The 19091-nt window shown below is 40.9% G+C and overlaps 1 protein-coding gene across 4 annotated transcripts; it reads right to left on the reverse strand.

Moving 5' to 3' along the window:
- Nucleotides 1-831: 831 nt before the first annotated feature.
- Nucleotides 832-14633, reverse strand: TRMO (tRNA methyltransferase O). Of its 4 annotated transcripts, none has more exons than XM_069474464.1 (5): nt 14551-14633; nt 12320-12494; nt 8694-8851; nt 4861-5514; nt 832-1307 (listed from the first exon to the last, which is right to left on the reverse strand). In XM_069474464.1, the coding sequence occupies exons 1-5, from the start codon at nt 14624-14626 to the stop codon at nt 1045-1047; spliced, it is 1326 nt and encodes a 441-aa protein (XP_069330565.1). In that variant the 5' UTR covers nt 14627-14633; the 3' UTR covers nt 832-1044. The 4 variants fall into 4 exon arrangements, with proteins under 4 accessions (XP_069330565.1, XP_069330567.1, XP_069330564.1 ...); XM_069474463.1 differs by having other exon boundaries at nt 900-1307; nt 4852-5514; XM_069474465.1 differs by lacking the exon at nt 14551-14633 and adding an exon at nt 6834-6899 and having other exon boundaries at nt 900-1307; nt 4852-5514; nt 12320-12412.
- Nucleotides 14634-19091: the final 4458 nt, after the last annotated feature.

Genomic DNA, 19091 nt, shown 5'->3' on the forward strand with positions numbered 1-19091 from the left:
CAAAGACAACAACGACAAACCAGTTTGGTTCAGTACAGTGTCACCAGCCACAAATGAGTCTGCACAAGTATCCACAGGCAGTGTGGCTCATTTCAACACCATGATCAATCAGCTATTAAGATTTATAGTTGTGATTAGGAAAGCCTGTCATGTTGACAGGTGCTGAATTTGGTTACAATGATCATAAACCCTCAGTTATCTGAGATCATGTCATTAAAATCACCTGTAGGTAATACATTCTTACAACTGTTTGTGTAGTATTACACAGGAACTGTGTGTACAGACTTAATTACTGTATCAAACTATAATACAGTAATTTGCATATATCTTACTTCTTCCACTAGCCATGACTTGCAACCAGAACTATATCTTGCCCTTCTCATTCTATCGCCAAAACCTCCTAATCCATAGGAGGTTCTCAGTAGTCACAGAGTAAATAAAATTTAAAAACCAGTAATCATTTTCTTGAATTTTGGGGGGTGATCTTCTTTTCTGATACAAAGATATCCCAAGAAATCTCAGAGAGTCTCTATTTTAGAATCAGATTAACTATATATACATATGTGTGTATGTGTCACAAAGTCTCTGAAACACAGGGTTTAATCTCTAAAGATATCTATAACCACTTGTTTTTGATTTGTTAGTTTCCTAAGAGATAGTAACTCAGTTTGATTTAGAATATAATAGAGAGGTCAGGCTTTTCCAGACAGAAAACCAGTGTGCATTGTTGAACAGATCCCTAAACTGGAAAGTCTCTGCTAGAATGATCTCTGCCTAATTTTATCAAGTGTGCCAAGAACAATCAATTTCTTTCAGAAATCGAAGACAGTATCGCCTATGGATTCTTTAGTATCAACAGGTCAAAAAGCACACAGCAATTTCTCTATATATCTCTCAGTTAAGTTTATTAAAATACATGTTTTTCAAATAAATATTTTGAACAGCCCAAATCAATCAAAGCAGTGAGATCACAAAGTATTGCTTATCTGCACATCATCAGCTTGTACAGAAAATCCAGAAGCCACCGAAGGTCAACGAGGCTGTCTAAAGACGTGATGGAGGCTCCAAGGACTCCACAGGCTCAGTCATCTGAACAGGCTCAGAAGCCAGCTTGATCCTTAGAACCTCTGCAAAGCCGTCACCAAACCAGCAAGTGACGTGCGCTATGTCCACAGTAAAGTAGAACAGGCGGTCCTGGCAGAGCTTCCGGCGGTACACAGACCGAGGATCGGCTGACAGCACGGCCTCTATGGCGCGCTTTGCCTCCTCTGCTGACCGAAAATACTTAAATGACGCCTGACCAACGTCTGCAATGAGAAGAACACAACTTAATGCAGGTTGAATTCCATTATAACAAACTTCAGTATGGAATTTGGTTGGTTCCTTAAACAACACTTGAAATGAACGGGGTTTGGAAATCTATTTGGTCATTACAGAGAATGTCACCTTCAAAAGGTATTTACTGTCATTAGATTTAACTTGTGCACCCCCAAATTTTTATTTTACTGAACAAAAAAATCATGGTATTTTCCCTTGGTTTCCTAATGAGGTGAGGTAAGCTTTCATTTTCTGTTAACCAAAATGTTACTTTTCTATACTCAATGTAGACTTCAATTCCTTGTCATTTTCTTCTCAGAACAGAGACAAGGAAATGCATGACAGTCCCAGTATTCTGAGGAAGCCACAAGAAAGAGAACTGAACCCCCACATACCGAGAATACTAACTATATAGGCAAGGAGACTGCACCAGAGAGCTGGTGCCGCAGCCCCACAGTTACAAGTAACACCACATCCCTAAGGACATGAAAGAGTCCCAGGACAAAAGTGAAACAGATACACTGAGAAAGTTCAATGTCATCAGTAGGGACCCAGCCACTGTTCCACCCAAGTGCATATTTCAGGTAAACAGATGCTTACCCTGTCAAGTGGCAAAACTACTTACGTTTGTGTCCTTTCTAATGTATTTTAATTTTTAAAAATAAAGTGTGTACAACAATTAAATTTTAAAAACTAACTGTGATCTAGTTTTTAATAACTACAACATAATATATATCCAAATGAAGGCCAGCCCCTTCCAGGAAGGTATATGTTTTTAAAAAGTCATCCCTGCTCAAAATATCTCTGGAGTGAGTACATCTTTACCCTTCTTAAAGTGGACTAGATTTTTATAAAAAGCCAAAAATCACTCTGGGCTATATCCAACAAGTCAGTCGGTAAACACGGCCATGAAGTAAAACTTTTGGTCAAAAATAATTGATATGGTGAGAAGATTCCGTTATTGCATGGCTCAGAGAAAAGAGGGGTTCATCACAATCCTCAGTGACAGCGTTTCTGGTAGAGGCTCCAGGCACCTCGACTCCCGGCCTACTCATCCTCCCGGGCTTAGCTCAAATGCCATTTCTTCCAGGAAGCCTCCCCACATTCCCCACCCACACTCAAGTCAGAATTCTCTCCCCGGCGTAGCCCATGGCACTCTGCTCAGACCTCTGTTCCAGCACCGATTTCCTCACATTCCAACACCTTTCACCTCTTATAGACTCAGAACTTCCCAAAGTGATTTCCATTTCTGTACTGGCTTTGAATTCTGCCATTTGCTATCAATCAGTTCCTGTTTTATAGTTATATTGCATAATTTCTCCTTTTAACCATTTTCTAAAATCAGTTAAGACATATTTGAAACACCACAGACACAGGCACTGTAGTCTGTAAACCAAAACTTTCCACAGTAGGTAGCATTCAACAGTAACCACAAGACAAGGGGTAAACATAAAGTATCTACTAGGCAGCACTGCTTTGTTCCACCACAAATCCTTTTACACCTGACCTTCCTCCTCCCATTAATGGTATACAGTGATTAAGTGATCTCTATAAACAAAAAATTTTAAATAGAGAGATAAATTTTAAAATCAAAAGCTTCGTTTAAAAATAAAGCCGTGGGAAAGAACAAGCAGCACAAGCCTCAAATGACGGCACTGCTCACATCCATGGGGCTGCCACGTGCAGAGGTGAAGGTCACCAAGGTTGGCCTGTCGGGGCTAAAACCAGTGCCTGAGCCCTGGCAGGTGGCTGCCTCCACGCAGAAGGTGTGCCTTTGCCTTATTGCAAAAGGCAAGAGTGTGGGCTGGCTGTGGCCCTGACAGGAAGAAATGAGGAAACCTCCAGAGTAAACTGTGGCATTTGCCACCAGCCCCAACTTTTATATCTCTTTTCCCCATCAGGATGACTTCCTTCAGGTACCATTCTCAAAGCCAAACCCCCTCCTATCCTCTTCATTCTGTCCCTCCTTTTAAAACAGGTGAAAATCTAATCTCATGGTTGTTTAAACCTTTATTTTCTGGATATAGAATGAAAGGCGTCATTGTCTGAATAAGTAATTCCAGCCTGCCTTTGCATGCCATTGAGGCGTGACATCCCAGAAATCACCCATAGCCCACTCCAGGCAGTGATCTGACTGCAATATCCCCAATATCTCTCTGGGGATATTGATGTCAAATTCCTCTGCCTTCCACTGCCTGCTCCCAAGATCAAAACTCAAGCCCTTACAGTGGCCTATAATATCCTGTGTGACTTCATCCCCTCCCTGTAGCCTCTTTGACCTCAGTTCCTTCCACTCTGCCCTTCCTCAGTCGGCTCTGGCCATGTGACCTCAAACATGCCATGCACTCTCTGCCTTGGGGCTGTGCAATGGCTGTCCCTTAGGCTGGCATGTCCTTTCCCTGGACACTCACTCCTTCACCTCTTTGGCCTTTGCTTGTATGTGTCTACTCAATGAGGCCTACTCTGGCCACCTATTTAAAAGTGGAATACCCCAACCCCTGCTCTATTCTCTTTTAAATTCTTCTATAACCCTTATCACCTTTTCTAACACATGTTTTTATATGTTTAGTACAATTACTTGCTTACTTATTATGTTTTTAGTTTGTCTCTCTCCTCCCCATTAGAATGCAAGCTCCATGAGGGCAGGGATTGATTTGATCTGTTTTGCTCACTGATATATGGCAGGGGCCTAGACCAGTGTCTGGCACCCAGCAGCAGCTCAGTGAACAATTGTAGAGTGAATGAATGAATCTCCCTCTTTATATGGCTACGTTGGCTCTTTACTGAGTTGTAACACAAAGAATAGCTTTCTACCCTTCGGAAACCTGACGTCTCCTCGGTAATTGGCTACTTCTTACTGGCATCACTATATCCACTTCTTAACAGCTCCTCCCTTCATTCTAGATTCGACCCTATAGTTTGGATCTGCTATAGGCTGGGGAAACCAGATAGCGTTTGTTAAGAACCACGTGCTAAAGTAAACAGGCTGCCAGTAAGAGCCCTGTGGCCTCTCTTCTGCAGTCAAGTGCATGTCTCTAGTGCTGGGACTTTGTGGGCACAGTTCTGTGCTCAGAGGTTATTCCCCTCTTACTCTGAGCCCCTAGAGTGCCCTGTGCCAGAAACTGAGCTATCAGCTATGTGACTGTCAGAATAAAATGCAACATTGCTCTAGTCGGATAGTAAAGCATATGAGAAAACTTAATGTACGAAAGTATAGAACAAGCAAAATTTAGCTTCTGAATGACGTCTGGAAACTCCAAGAACTATCGTAACGGGCAGACAAGGGGCAGTAAATCACGGGCTGCCTCACGAGGCAGCACCATTCTCTGCAAACGCTTTACTGAGTACCTGTAGCTGTCAAATCAAAGTTGTCATATGATGGTGATGCCCAAATATTAATCTATACTCCCATGTTTCTTAAAAAGTCATACTGACAAATACTCCCTATATTAATGACTGCCCTCAGAAATACCAAGCTTGGCTAAATCTCATTAAAAGTTCATCCCTCATTCAGAACTAAGAAACCAAAGGTACCTGTTTCACCTCCCGAACTGAGCTGCCCAAGGTCCATCTCAGCGTGAGGAGTAAACCGCACTTCTAATGTGGCCACAGGGGCCTTTCTCACCCAGGCAGGAACCACACTGCGGGGGGCTCCGTCAGCTGTCCTGGCAGGACAGTGAGGCGCGGGCTGGGTCCCTGCACTGCCTCCTTGGGGGACCAGTGCTCCTTCCACTCTCCGTAGCCTCTCATCGGTGCCTTCCTCTGAAGAGCTCTTCTCCAGGCAATCTGGGCTAATCTGCTCTTCTGCCACACTTAGACTTTGATCACTTTTTGATTCCAAACCAAAATCCACTGCTACCTCCCTGTGCTTGGGCAAGGGCTGCTGGATTTTTGCTGTGTCGCTGTGTTTCATGTAGTTGTCTTGTGAAGTTCTGTCTTCAGGACGTTTAGGTTTCTCCTTAGTGCTATGGTGGGGTTGTGGCTCCTTGAGTCCCGAGAGCTGTCGCTGATCACAACTATCAGTTTTGCCATCAGACTGGGACACAGTTTTTGGTTTATGTTGGTTATTCTGCAAATTAACATCCTCTAAAGGTTCCATCAAATTTTGTGGCGAGTCATAATCAGCTATGTAGGGCTTTATGTCTAGTATGGGTGTGCCATGTATCATGTCAATTCCAGAAAGGTATATAGCTCCACCTATCATGTGTAAAAAAAAAAAAAAGACCCTCTTAAAAATACGAACAATGAAGAATAGTGTAAATAACAGAATACAATTATAGCCCAAAATCCTCTCTCCAACACCATCTGCTTACGTCTCATGAGCTTACAATTTTATCACACACACCTGGTGCTGACATAGGCTTTTCTTTCTATCTGGAAACCCACCCTCTTCTTTATCTGTCAAACTCCTACTTGATCTTTGAGGCCCTCACAGAACACATCTTCTATAAAGCCTTTTTGGCTCTTCCAGACATGAGCATTCTTTCCTATGGTCCCCACAGAGGAGCCTGTGCACATACCTTTGCTAGAGCCCTTTCCCCATGGTCGGGCAGGAACCTGCTCGGAGCCCCTATCCCTAGACAGTGGGCAGGCCCCTTGAGCCGGGGTGGGGCTGACTCACCTTTGCTTCACTGGTGCTTCTACCTCTGTTCCAGGCACACAACAATCCTCAGTATCTCTCTGCGAGACCAATGAGGGCTTCCGCTTGGGCTCTAAGGGGGCCCCCAGACCCCCACCTCCTGGTGTTCATGCCCTTGTATAATCCTTCCTCTTGAACGTGCTTGCTTCTAACCAACAGATACAGCAAAAGAGGTGTGATACCCCTGCAGTGGTTGTTCCTATATGACTCCTGCTTGCTGGTGGACTCACTCAAGAGGCTCTCCTTGCAGGCTGGATGCAGTAAGCAGGCATGCAGGGAAAGCCCATGCGGGGAACTGCAAGCTGCCTTTAGGAGCTGAGGGCAGCCTCCAGCCAACAACCGGCAAGAAGCTGGGCCCTCAGTCCTACAACAACATGGAAGTGAATCTGGCCAACAACCTGAGCGAGTTTGGAAGCAGATTCTTCCCTAGTTAAGCCTCCAGATAAGAACTCATCCCAGCTGACAACTTAACTACAGTCTAGTGAGACCCTAAGCAGAGGACCCAACGAGGCTGTGCCCATCCTCCTGACCCACAGAAACATAATAATGTTTCAAACACAATGTAAGTGCGTGTTGTTTAAACTGACGAGTTTGTGGTAATTTGTTACATAGCAATACAAAACCAATACATCCATCAAGACTCAGAACAATTAAGCAGCACGTAAGTCACCATTACCAAATACTAAGGACAGGTCTCCTATTGTCCCACTTGGACAGCTGCTGTCCAGCTCCTGCTTCTGGTACAATGTCTACTATCCAGACCCTTGGGAAACTGGCCAAACAAGAACCAGAAAACTGCATGTGGTCACATTTGATTCTGTCTCCATTTAAGAAACACATGATTAACACAGGACCCTGATTTCTAAAACACACTTACTGTGAATGAGCCTGGAACTTTGGAAAGATGATTCTAGACTTTTTAAATGATTATGCCTCACAATGTCTGCAAGAGAAAGGAAGACACTGAAGCATAGGTAAGAGTTCATGGGATTTAGAGTCAGACAACCACCTGGCTGGATGCTATCAAGAAATTTATCTAACGTTAAGGAGCCTCAGTTTCCTCATCCATGAAAGGGGGACTGCCACCCTATCAAACCCAAGAGCCATCGTGATATAATGTACACAAATACTCTTTTTTTTTTTTTTTTTTGAGACAGAGTCTCACTCTGTTGCCCAGGCTAGAGTGAGTGCCGTAGCGTCAGCCTAGCTCACAGCAACCTCAAACTCCTGAGCTCAAGGGATCCTCCTGTCTCAGCCTCCCGAGTAGCTGGGACTACAGGCATGCACCACCATGCCCGGCTAATTTTTTCTATATATATTTTTAGCTGTCCATATAATTTCTTTCTATTTTTAGTAGAGATGGGGTCTCGCTCTTGCTCAGGCTGGTCTCGAACTCCTGAGCTCAAACGATCCGCCCACCTTGGCCTCCCAGAGTGCTAGGATTACAGGCGTGAGCCACCGCGCCCGGCCCACAAATACTCTTTACTAACTGTAGAGCATCACACAAACACTAGTGGTTGCCATAAAGCTTATGTAGTAACATCTACGGTACCGTTGTGCCTGTCTTTTGAACTTTTTGACTTAATCTCCCCCCCAAGAACATTAAGTTCTTTAGGGCAGGGATTTTTATCTGATTTGTTTACTACTATATCTCCAATGCCTAGAACAATGCCTGGCACACATTCAGTGCTAGAAAGTATGTGTGAGTTATGTGAATGATCATAAAATGTTCCAGTACAGTTACCCAAGTTGTTTAGCCATTACAAACTGATAAAACTCAAGGTGCATCAGCTACTGAGTTTTTCTGAGAAAACGACCTAAGGGCCTGTTGAGTATAATCCAACGGGGAAGATCAGGTTCTGGGAAAGAACAAGCAAAATAACTGCTCTCATCTCTTTAGTGCCCAATGGCCTGAAAAGTACTCCTAGAGCTTTTATCTCATGAGATCCTCAAAACAATATCCTGTGGAATCACAGATTGGACAGGTCCTTCTTCTTGGTGCACTTTACAAACAGTAAGCCAAAGCCTGGAATGGCCTGCGACCCCCAGACTACCTGCCATTTCACCTTTTGCCTTTCTAACAAGTGTACTTATTGGGTCAGAGTGATTCAAGAATGGAATGCTTTCCAAAAGTATCTAAGTAGGTTATAGACGAACACATAGTTAAAACTAATCTGGTATTCTATACAGATACTTCTACAATCTGACCAATGTTCGATCCTGTAGTGTGATCCACCCCTGACTCCTGCCACAAAGCACAGCTGACAGCTACACTGCAGCCACGATGTATGTCCACTTCCTCAAGCCTGCAAGGAAGGAATGTCATACCACCACCCTACGTGCCTACCACACGTGCATGTACAACTAGTTACTGTGTGTGAAATCTGGAAGTATCCAATTATTTTTAATCATTTTGTATTTATTGCATTCCAAGTCAGAGAAAATTTGGTTACTAATTTAGTGATTATGAAATCTATGAGTTATTTTAAAACAATAATAGGTTTTGTATATGCAATGATATAAACAAACTCTGAGAATCCTATGAGAGCTTACTTCAAAGAGTTTTGAGTGCTGACTTTCTTTTAATCACTGTGTTTTCTTCAATGTCCAGTGGTTCTCAGGAGTTAACACTATTGGTACCTATCTGAATAGCAGCCAGTGGTGAATGGTATGTTTATTTTATAAGATTTTTTTAGGGTAATAAGAAAAAGGTAAAAGCAGAAATGAAATGGGTTACCTTCCACCTTTTCCAGCTTGGCCAGGGTCAGTCCTATTGCATTGGGACGATGAGGGCTTCTTGTAGAAAAAACTCCAGTCTTTGCACCATTCAGCCTAGGAGGCTGCACTTTTGCTTTACAGCTCAAATGACCATTTTTGTGAAAAACAAACAAAATCCTATTGAAAAAAAACCAAATCACTGAGTAAGAAAATAGTAGAAGTTATTGTATCTAATGATTTGAGGGGGAAAAAAAATGTAATCCCCCAAAAAAAGTAACAGAAAGAATGCTTTTAAGGGTTTTTTTGTTTGTTCATTTTTTAGAGACAAAGTCTTGCTTGCTCTGTCACCCAGGCTGGAGTGTAGTGGCATAATCATAGCTCACTGCAACTGAACTCGGCTCAAGAAAGCCTCCCACCTCAGCCTCTCAAGTAGCTGGGACTACAGGCACAAGCCACCATATCTGGCTAATTTTTTAATTTTTTTTAGAGACGGGGTCTCACTACATTGCCCAGGCTGGTCTCAAACTACTGACCTCAAGCAATCCTCCTGCCCCAGTCTCCCAAAGTGCTAGGATTACAGGCATGAGTCACTATGCTTGACCTCTAATAGTATTAAACTGTAATTAGTTGGGAAGAAAATAACACCATTCCCCTTCTTTGAAGGAAGAGAGTCTCATATTTACATCCTTTGCACCTAACACAATGGCACACAGGAGAAACTTAATAGATGTTTGTCAAGTGCATGAATAAACAGTATTTACAAAGTGTTTGCTGTTCGCTGGCCTGTATGACAGACACTTTTTCACTCATTTCATGTAATCTTCTTAACAATCCTAAGAAGTATAATTTACTCCCCATTTTAGGGATGAAGAAATTGAAGCTCAGAAATATTAAACAACTTCACCAGGCTTTCCTAAACAAGATACAAAAGCAAGAAGCCATCAAAAAACAATGAACAGATTTGAATTCATTAAATCATAAGATGTATGTATTTAATACTATAAAATGTCAGCCTAAGAGAAAATGTTTGCTACATATATTAACAATGGGTTAACATCTGGTATATAAACTGCCCCTACAAATCACTAAGTAAAGGACAACCCAATATAGGACACTAAGCGAAGAATATGAATAGGTGATTCACCAAAAAATTACAAATAGCTAACAACCATATGAAAAGATGCAGAGCCTCGCTAATAATTAAGAAATTAAACTGAAAAAATACTTTTTCTCCATCAGACAAAAGTGTAAACAATTGACACCATATCTCGTTGGAGAGGGTATAGGAAAAAGATCATTTGTACACATGATTGAAGGACAAGTTGGCTAATTTTAGAGGGTCATTTGGCAACAGCACCCCAAAATTACAAATATGCATACCCTCTGGCCCAATGCATCCACTTCTGATATCCTATCCACAAAAATACACAAGTGGCCAAGAATATGTGTCTGCGGGGGCTTGCTACAGTTTTACTGTAATAACAAAATAGCTCTTGATTTGTAATAAAAGAGTGTATGGTACATCTATATTTTGTGATAATAGGCAGTTACTAAAGCAAAAAAGGCAAATCTATATGTACTATACTATCATGAAGGCTCTCCATGATATATACTATTAAGTGAAGAAAACATATTCTATTTTTTAAAACAAATGCTCATTCTATGTGTCTATATTTGTTTCTATGTGTATTAAAAAAAGAAAACATGAAAAAGTCTGGCAGGATCTACACCAAGCTATTAACAGTGAAAATCTCTGAAGAGTGTTGGGGGTGAGAGAGGACAAAAACAGAAGGGGTAAGGAAACATCTCTACAAACTTCTGAATCTATTTTTTTTAATTTATTCATTTTTAGGACACAATTAAAATTTGCTTTAAATATTTCTTTGGGGAAGGGGACACCACACGTCTACTCAATGAAGAGAAACATTTTTACAGTCCAGTGATCTTTTTTTTTTTTCACCTATTATGCTATGAATTCATAGGGACTAGGTTCCAGCAGCTCAGGCTGCTTTCCACTGGTTCTCACAGAGTGTGCTTCTCTGGGTGGAGCAGGCTGGCGCTTCGGCTGAACCCAGGTACCTTTCTCTTTGGCTTCCTTCTTTTCTGATAATTTTCCTTCACATGTTTCAGGAAGCTGTCTCAGCTCTTAGAGTGCTTAATATGCTCAATATACACATAAATCCTCTTGGAAAGAATCGTGCCCTTATCTCGTTTGTTTACAACAATGCCTGGGTAACACTGTAGACTCTTCCAATTTTGCCATGGTAAAGGTTGTGGAGCATGCCTTTTTGAACAGTACCCATTCTCTTCATGTCTACAATATTATCTTTCTTATAGATTCCCATGTATGTGGCCAAAGGAACAACTTCATGTTTTCTAAAAGGCCTAGAGAATATAGGTCAGTGCCTCTCCTCTTTCCCTTTGTGTTTGTCATTTTGGCAAATTACTGGAAGTTGGCAGTTTTGGCAGAAAGGCTGAATCTATTTCTAATATCAACAATGTTTTAACTTAAATCACTCAACCAAGATCATGCAAACAAGGTCGGAACACCTATGTTCTTTCTAATCTACCCATGTCCCAAAATTAACATGAAAAATAAACTATTTCAGAACAAACACTTAATTTTAGGTCTCCATCAGTAAAATTAGACCAATTCAGACTGCTGATGTTGGAGTGAGGAAGAATGAACAGAGACAGAATTCCAAATGACAGCAAGTAACCGCAGTATAACATGGGCCCTGATGTAGGTAATACTTTATTTAAAGTATCCAGATTTCTAAGGTCTTTTGTCCTTTAGGAGGAGTTGACTTAATTCTACATAGGTCTTAGTTCTACAAACTTTTTCTGTAAAGGGTCAGATGGTAAATATTTTACGATTTGAAGGCCAAACAACCAGTCACTATTAGAACTATTCAACTCTGCCACTGTAGCACAAAAGCAGCCATAGGCAATACATAACAAATGGGCATGACTATGTTCCCATAAAATTAATTTACAAAAACAGGCAGTGGACCATATTTAATCAATGGGCTGTAGTTTACTGAGCCCTGGTCTATAGGACAGAATAATGACTCAGGGTAGAATTAACAAAGTCTACAGGCCGGGCACAGCGGCTCACACCTGTAATCCTAGCACTCTGGGAAGCTGAGGCGAGAGGATCACTTGAGGTCAGGAGCTCGAGACCAGCCTGAGCAAGAGTGAGACCCCGTCTCTACCAAGAATAAAAAAAATTAGTTGAGTGTGGTGGCGCACACCTGTAGTCCCAGCTACTCGGAAGGCTGAGGCAAGAGGATCACTTGAGTCCAGGAGTTTGTGGTTGCTGTGAGCTAGGCTGATGCCGTGGCACTCTAGCCCAGCCAACTTAGCAAGATTCTGTCTCAAAAAAGTCTAGAGTTTCAGCTCAACAGAAGGCATCCTCACAAATAGAACCAACCACAAATGGAATGTGCTCCCTCAGTGCATCCCAAGCTTCCTTGAGGATGTCTAAATGATGCAGGCAATCATGTGCCTGAATGCAATACAGGAATTCTGTGCAACAGAGAGGGTGGTCTGGATGGCAGACTTTAAGGTTGCCTTTCCCTGGAGTACCTTACTTAGGGGCAAGTTCTGGCCTAAAGTACTACTTCTAACTATAAAACAACTTACCAAACATGCGAGAACTGTTCTAGGCCCATCAAGGAATGTTCAGGATTATTAAAGATGCTTTTTCTAATCTTCAGACAAGCCCGGGAATGGCTACAAATGGATGGCTGCCGTGGAGTACCATTCTTGGCTGAGAAACAGGATTCCAAGTAGCCTATTGGCTCAGTTAAAAGATTCCCTACAGAAGAAAATTAGGTAAATCATTAGTCAGTAGGTCAAATCAAGCTGTAAGAAAACATGTTTTCTCTAATGTACTGATTCCATGATTTTAAAATCTGCTAGGTGTTATACAACTATAAAAAATGATTTTTTAGCCAGGCATGGTAGTGTGTGCCTGTAGTCCCACCTCCTTAGGAGGATCACTTGAGCCCAGGAATTTGAGGTTACAATGAGCTATATGATTGGGCCACTGTACTGTAGCCTGGGCAACAGAGCAAGACCTTGTCTTTAAAAAACAAAACAAAACAAAAAAGATTTTTTATAGTATTCATGAATACATATAAATATTCCCATCGTTACATACACATAGTAATATCCCTTTAGATAGACTAGAATAAGGGTGGGGAACCTGCAGCCTTCAGTCATTAAGTACAGCCTTTTGACTGGTTTCAAATTTTACAGAATGCTTTTATTTTTATTAACACATTCTTGCTCATCTTTTATATTTTTATTTTATTTTTAAAGTGAATGTATTTAAAATACTAAAGAATAAAGTAAGTTTCAACAAAATAATCCTTCTAGATTGACCGGCACAATTAGAACGCTACAAGAGAAGATACCAGCAAGGAGTGGTTTCTAAAAGCCCTTGTTCAAGCTTTTTCCTCATTTTAACAACATTACAACTGTATTATCTGTGTAATAAGTAAAAAATCAGTAAATTGGTAATTCAGAGTTTTTTTGTATAAGGCTTTTCTACAGGTCTTACTGTGAAAGAAAGTTCAGGTCTTTTTCATCTCTGCCTGGACTGTTAGATTACTCTTGTTATACTTCCCCTCTCCAATGCAAGTCCCTCCCTTGTCAAAACACAGTAGACCAAACCTCTACACTCATAGAGTTTCTTGTATTATGCCACTCTCTAACTTTAAACTGTTCATGTTCCCCACTGTTAACAGATTATTTCTTTGTCTGGTGTTCAAGGTTCTCCACAATCTGAATCCAATCAAAGATTCCCACCTTCCTGTTCCATCCAACACTTGAGACTTACGGCTCACCAACCTCATGCTTTGTAGACCTCTGAACCCTGGCTTCTGCTCTTTCTAGCCTGTCAAAATATCAGACCTGTAAGCTGGCAGAGCACAACAAATTTTTTACATGAGCACAATCTTTGACCAGGTAATAGCACTTCTAGGAAATTTAACAAAGTTCAACATTTAGAACAGTGCACAAAGTTTTCAGTTTCAAGAACTTTCATTTAAAACAATGAAAACTGGCAATAACCTAAATGCCCAACAATAGGGAGCTGTAAGTCTAAATAAATTAGAGCATATCTCTAAAACAAAATAGCATGCAACCTCTTAAAATTAAAATTAAATTGCCACAGAAAGATTTTCATAAAATTTCAATTTAAAAAAAAGTATAAAAAAATGGGGTTGCATAGGACCTCATTTTCCTAGTGTGCACGAAATGAAACAAGTATGGAAGGTAGACACCAAAATATTGACAGCGGTTTTCTCTGGGTGATAGCAAGCTATTTTAATTTCCTCCATTTGCTTCTAGTAGTTTTAAAACTAATATATTCTGCTCTCTATAAAGAGGTGTAAATAAATAGAAACAAACTCACGTCTATTCCGAACCCAGTTTAAAACTATTTCCTCCTCCAAACTTTCCTCCTCCAAACTTTCCTCCTTCTCCCTTTTCATTTCCCAAAGCGCAGTATACATCTCTCTAGTGCCATTTACTAATTTTTAAATGGTATAACAATAGCTGTACACATCCCATTTCCTCTATAGCTGGGAGAACCCCATTCGCAGCACGTGCCTGTCCTAGCTACTGTGCCAAGACTAGGCAGACAGTACCTGCCAAGTACCAAGAACGAAGCATGCGAGATGACGTCATCCCACTCGCCTCACACATCACGTGGTCACCAGAACACGTGACCCGTGCCTTCGCCGTAGGTAGGAAGATGACGCACGTCAGTTCAAAATATCGCATTTTACACCATTCTCGGCAATTAAGTCGGCTGCCTGGGCTTAGTTCTCTCCTGAGTGCGGCACCGCCAGTCTCTTAGAAGTTACCTGTCTCCAGAGACGGCTTCACGCAGCCGCACGGGGTCGCTATGGGCCGAGGCCCCGGTTCCTCCAAGCCGCGCATGGCTCCTGGTCGCTCAGGAAATCTACCCGACCCGTCAAGACTTCCGCTTCCGCTCTCTGTGCCTGGCGCCTGCGCAGTAGCCGCGCCAGCGGGGTACCGCAAGCAGCCCGGAGGTCGTAGGTGGGGTGTCGAACCCCTGTCTGGGATCTGTTCGCGTCCGGGATCCAGATGGTAGTTGTCTCGGGCTGAGCCCCAGCGGTGGCCCGCCCTCTCAGGGAAGGCTGCAGCTCCGAGTTCCCGCGCTTTCCGAGGGGGCCATCTGTCAACGAATAATTACGCGCAAAGATGTCCCTCTCGAAACGTTAATAATAAGCAACATACATGTCTAACAAATGACCCTAATTTTTTTAAAAAAAGGATGAGTATATGTAATTACCACAGAGCGGAAGGATCTGACGTTAAGAAAGCTTAAGAATTATCCTTTGGCGGAACACAGTGGCTCATGCCTGTAATCCTAGGCTTTGGGAGGATCGCTTGAGCCCAGGAGTTTGAGGTTGCAGTGAGCTATGATGATGCCACTGCACTCTAGCCCCGGCAAGTGAGCAAGACCCTGTCTCAAAAAAAAAAAAAAAGAAAGAAAGAAAGAAAAAGAAAAAATTCTTCTTGGGTGGCGGGAATGCAGAGGTGATTATACTCTGTATGCTGCGATTTTTCCATAATAACAACGTTTTGTTAGAAACTCCAAGTAAACCTTATTTCAAATGTGATGGATGCTATAACGCAGGCCATACTGCGCTAGGCTTAAGTAAAGACTATTTCTTATGCTCAATACTTCACTGGCACTAAAATGAATGAAATTATGAGCGTCAATCTGCCACGTACGTTGAGGGGATTATTGTCGTTTATGGGCGGCTCTGAAAAGTTGAGGGCCAACAGGAATTATTTTCATCCCATGCAATGACCAGTTTTCCCCGCACTAATAACTTACCCTTTACCCACTTGTAATGACATCTCTCACCTATATCAGCTTTGTCTGTACATATAATTCCGTTTCTGCGCTTTTTATCCTGTTGGTTCAGAAAAAAAAATTTATTACCTGCAATATAAAATATTAAAAATATACAAGTCCACAGATTAAGAAACCTAACAACCATGAAAAGCTGTTTCTGTCATTTGCCATTGATTGCTAGCAGAAGATAACCAGCAGCAAGAGCTAAAGGTTTAAAAAGATTGCGGTTTTAAAAACAATTAAAATTGATCAAATTCACATAGTGTCTTCTGGCACGTCTTTTCTACGTAACAATTTGGAAAAGTCTGCCATTATTCTGGTTTTAGGAGGAACAGTTATGTCCCGCTGGGAAAAGAGTTTGAGAGCCATTGAACTATATTTATGTGTGTATATATATACACACACACACATACATATGTGTGTATAAATATAAAATATATGTATGTATGTTCTAAAACTGGACCGAAATAATTGCACTTGCCACTAGATGGTGGTATTGCTGAAAGTGATAGTCTTGCTTTAACTTGGGGAAAGACTGGTGTTGAAAGAGACAGTTGCCGGCCTGGAGGGCTGATAGATGTTTGCTAATCACACAAAAAATACATAATTACCGAGTGTGACAAGTATTGAAATGCAAAGATGACTTGAAGACACTAGTGAAGTATGTTGTTACTTCTTTTAATGGTAAAATTTCTCTTTACTGAAAACAGGAACTGCGGCACTTTTAGTATAGTCTATGATTTCAAGTTTTTATCATCCTGTTTAGAGTTATATTATGCTGATTATAAACTAGAAATAAGTTGTACTGGTTATTTCTAGTTTCTAGCACTACCACTCTACCTACTGTGAAAGGAGGGCAGCACAGAGTAGGGCTGGATGGATTCTTCCAAAACTAATTCTGACTATGATCTCAAGGTTCAAAGCCAAGAATAAAACCGGAAAAATTCTAGATGCACACTGGTGTTTCAACAAGAATGGTGAGACAGCAGAGGTTGCATGTGTGTATAAGGAGTGGTGTAAGAGGGCAGGCAGAAGGGGTCCTAACAGGTAAAGCAGGAAGTTTCTGCTTCCTCTAACTTACTGTATTCCTCTTTCCATCTACTTCTCTATCTCTTTCACCTTTGTGACCCTTTACATCTCTTAAGGTTCATCTTAATGCAACACTATTAGAACTTGAGACTTCAGTTTACTCTTTCTCTAATCTTGACCCACTCTGGTAGGTGAAATTGAGATAGAAGCAACATTCTAAAGATGGAGCATCATAGTTATAGGCACTGAGGAAGTCAGATGTGACCTTGGACGAGTACCCAGCCTCTGGTTATATCCTCATCTGTAAGTAAAATGGGAGTGACAATCACTGCCCAGCCTATTTCACAATTTTTTGTGAATTAAATAGTTCATGTGAAAGTATGAATACTGAATTGTATATAAATCCAGATGTGAGGAACTGTTATGTGATTGTGCTTCCCTCAATATGTTACTTAAGTAATAAATATAACAGGGTATGAGTAATTGTACAATGAATATATTTTGAGGGGAGAAAATTTAATGTACCCCCAAAAGGGGGTAGCAAATAGGAGGGAAACAGCATTGTAACTTCTCACTATGCCAGTGGTTCTCAACCCTAGGTGCACATTAGAATTGTCTAAAGAGCTTTTAAAATAAAAATACCCTAAATTCAATGCCATATCCTGGATTGTGTCCTGAAGCAGAAAAAGGACATTAATGAAAAAAATTAATGAATAATATCTGTAGTTTAGTTAAGGGATTTCTTAGTTTTGACAAATGGACCATGTTAACATTAATGTTAAGATGTTAGGCCAAGCAAGGTGGCTCATGCCTGTAATTCTAGCAGTTTGAGAAGCCGAGGTAGGAGGATCACTTGAGGCCAGGAGTTTGAGACCAGCCTGAGAACCATAATGAGACCCCATCTCTACAAAACAGAAAAATTAGCTGGGAGTAGTGGTGCATGCCTGTACTCTCAGCTACTCAGGAGGCTGAGGCAGGAGGATTGCTTTGAGCCCAGGAGTTTGAGGCTGCAGTGAACTATGATGCCACTGCACTCTAGCCCAGGCAACAGAGGGAGACCCTGTCTCAAAAAAAAAAAAAAAAAGATATTAATGTTAAGATGGTAACATTAGGGTAAACTTAATGGAAGGTATACAGGAACTTCTGTACTATTATAACTTTTCTACAATCCCAAAAATATTTCTCCAAAAAATATTTAAAGCATAAAACAATTAATAAATATACCTATGCCTGGACGTTGCCCTAGAGAGGTGAATCAGAATCCCAGGAGGAAGAGTCCGGGCATCTGTATTTTTCAAATCTTCTCCAGTTAGTCTAATACACTATGAGGGTTGAGAGCACCACTGCTCTATACCATGAATGCCCAAGGGACTGGGATCCTGTCTTGCTTTTAATGCAGCCTAGTATCTAGCACAATGCCTATATGGAGAGCTTATGCAATTGTATCCTTGCTGAATGAACCTTTTAGTCCTCTGTAATAACAAAGAAAACTGAAAAGAAACAAAAAAATACCAGGGGAGATTTTCAGACATCTTCCCATCCAGAATAGTTCCTATTCCTGCCCCTTGGTCTCTTTGTCATTTTCTGTTAATCCTGACCATTATTATCATATTTATCATATTCCTAAAATCCTAAAACTGCCACTCCATTGTTCAAAAATCTTTCTTAGTTCCTATTACCTAACAAGTGATGTACTTCTTAGGTATGCAGAATTCTCTACGCTCTGTCTAATAATACAAGCTCTTCAGCATGCAAGCCTACTGTTCCATATGAACCCCACATTTACTACAGTTTGCATACAGTTCTCTTGAACATGTCTTGAACTCACCCTTCTCTGTGTCATACACAACATTGCTGCTATCTTCATCTACACAAATCCTCTCCATCTTTCAAGGCTCCACCCATGTGTAATTTTTTTCAGGTCACTCCATCAAAAAGTGAGCATTCTCTCTATTGTATCTACTATTCAAATAGCACTAGAATTTATAGTTTTCTTTTGCACTATTTGTTTTCTGTTTTATTCCCCGCTGAGACTAAATTAAACTCCTAGTGGGCAAGAACTATGTGTTAGATAGGTTGCCTAACCTTTGTAGTGTTTAACATCATGCCATCCACACAGTTAAGAGTGTAATAATGATTTAATGTACAATTTTCACAAATACAATATTTAAAAAGTAAAAATAGATAAATCAAAATTCAAATACAAAAGTAAACTACATTTATTACTCCAAAATATCTTTAAGGAATCCCAGAATAAGAATTGCTAAAATTAACTAAAAGAACCAACTAAAGTCTGAATAAAATGATGCTATTGTTACATGAATAATTGAATAAAATTTACAAGAAAACTATATATGCCCGAAAATATTAAGTGTTCAGACTTAATCACTTACCTACCTATTCTTAAGAATTAACCAAATAAATGTTTGTTCTTAGGGGAGAAAAATCAATTATTTGGTCCTCCCCCTTGTTTGTCTCCTCTCTCCA

This window comes from Eulemur rufifrons, chromosome 7, assembly GCF_041146395.1.
Source record: "Eulemur rufifrons isolate Redbay chromosome 7, OSU_ERuf_1, whole genome shotgun sequence".
NCBI lineage: Eukaryota > Metazoa > Chordata > Mammalia > Primates > Lemuridae > Eulemur > Eulemur rufifrons.